At 47.3% G+C, this 1,756-nt stretch overlaps 1 protein-coding gene across 1 annotated transcript; it reads left to right on the top strand.

Moving 5' to 3' along the window:
- Nucleotides 1-259: 259 nt before the first annotated feature.
- LOC103203633 (U2 small nuclear ribonucleoprotein auxiliary factor 35 kDa subunit-related protein 2-like) lies at nt 260-1,729 on the top strand. The gene has a single exon (XM_007948711.1). It carries the CDS (start codon nt 260-262, stop codon nt 1,727-1,729), a length of 1,470 nt encoding a protein of 489 aa, XP_007946902.1.
- Nucleotides 1,730-1,756: the final 27 nt, after the last annotated feature.

Raw genomic sequence — 1,756 nt, 5'->3', positions numbered from 1 at the left:
AACTGTTATCAAGTCGTTTCTGACTCATAGAGACCCCTCCTTTGGTTTCCGAGGTGGCACCTCTACGGAAGCAGATTGCCCAGTCTTCCTTCTGAGGAGTGGCTGGTGGGTTTGAACCTCTAGCCTTTTGGTTAGGAGTCAAATGCCTTAGGCACTACACCACCAGAGCTCAGAGTTTAAATTGTGTTCATTTCTCTGCAACTATTAAGGTAATCACATGGGTTTTCCAATCTGTTAATAAATTTCATTAGATAATAAGATGGCGGCACCTGAGAAGATGATGTTTTCCGAGAAACAGAGCCACAGAAAGTACAGGGCCGCCTTGAAGAAGGAGAAACGAAAGAAACGTCGGCAGGAGCTCGCTCGATTGAGGAACTCAGGACTCTCACAGGAGGAGAAGGAGAAGGAGAAGGAGAAGGATGCTTTTACTGAAGAATGCCAACTAGAAGAGAAGCTGTTGGAGATAGAGAGGCAAAAGTTACATGAGGAGTGGTTGCTGAGAGAGCACAAGGCACAAGAAGAATTCCAAATAAAGAAGGAAAAGGAAGAGGCTGCTAGAAAATGGCAGGAAGAACTGGAGAAAAAGTTAAAGGAAGAATGGGAAGAACAGCAGAGAAAAGAGAAAGAAGAAGAGGAGCAGAAACTCCAGGAGAAGAGAGAAAGAGAGGAAGCTGTGCAGAAGATGCTGGATCAGGCTGCAAACAAGTTGGAAAATGGTAGCACATGGCAAAACCCAGAACCTCCCTTAGATGTAAGAATAATGGAGAAAGATCGAGCTTATTGTCCGTTCTACAATAAAACAGGAGCATGCAGATTTGGAGATAGATGTTCACGTAAACATTATTTCCCAGCATCGAGTCCCACCCTTCTTATAAAAAGCATGTTTACAACATTTGGGATGGAGCAGTGGAGAATGGACGACTACGACCCCGATGTAAGCCTGGAGTACAGTGAAGAGGAAACGTACCAGCATTTCCTGGAGTTCTATGATGACGTGCTCCCTGAGTTCAAGAACGTGGGGAAAGTGATTCAGTTCAAGGTCAGCTGCAACTTTGAACCTCATCTTAGGGGCAACGTGTATGTTCAGTATCAATTGGAAGAAGAATGCCAAGCAGCCCTTTCTCTGTTTAATGGACGGTGGTATGCGGGACGACAGCTGCAGTGCAAATTCTGCCCTGTGACCTGTTGGCAAATGGCAATTTGTGGTTTATTTGAGACCCAGCAGTGTCCAAGAGGAAAACACTGCAACTTTCTTCATGTGTTCAGAAATCCTAACAATGAATTTTGGGAAGCTGACAGAGACATGAACCTGTCCCCAGATTGGACTAGCTCATTCTTTGGGAAGAATTCAGATAGGAGAGAGAGGATGGGCCACCATGACGACTACTATGACAGGCTGAGGATTAGACGAAGCCTTAGTTCAGACCATTCCTACAAAAGAAACTGGGAGTCTAAGAGGAAAAGTAGTCGCAGGGGGAAGAAATCTCACAAGCGCAGGCCGAAAAGTCAGGAAAGGCACAGCTCCCGGGGCCGAGGAAGAAAGAGGGACTGCAGCCGCAGCCGCAGCCGCAGCCGCAGCCACAACCGGCGAAGTCGCAGCTGCAGTCTCAGGAGCCGGGGAAGTCGGACCCAGAGCCAGAGGAGCCGGAGCTCCTCCAGGTCCAGGAGCTGTGGTGGGCAGAGGTTGGGCAGTAGAGACGGAAATAACCACAGTCTCAAAACCAAATAAAGCAGCTGTTTCTAAATTACTGTATCT

Source organism: Orycteropus afer, unplaced genomic scaffold, assembly GCF_000298275.1.
Source record: "Orycteropus afer afer isolate SDZICR_OR568_19922 unplaced genomic scaffold, OryAfe1.0 scaffold00219, whole genome shotgun sequence".
NCBI classification, from domain to species: Eukaryota; Metazoa; Chordata; class Mammalia; order Tubulidentata; family Orycteropodidae; genus Orycteropus; species Orycteropus afer.
This window is presented reverse-complemented; position numbering and strand designations above follow the sequence as displayed.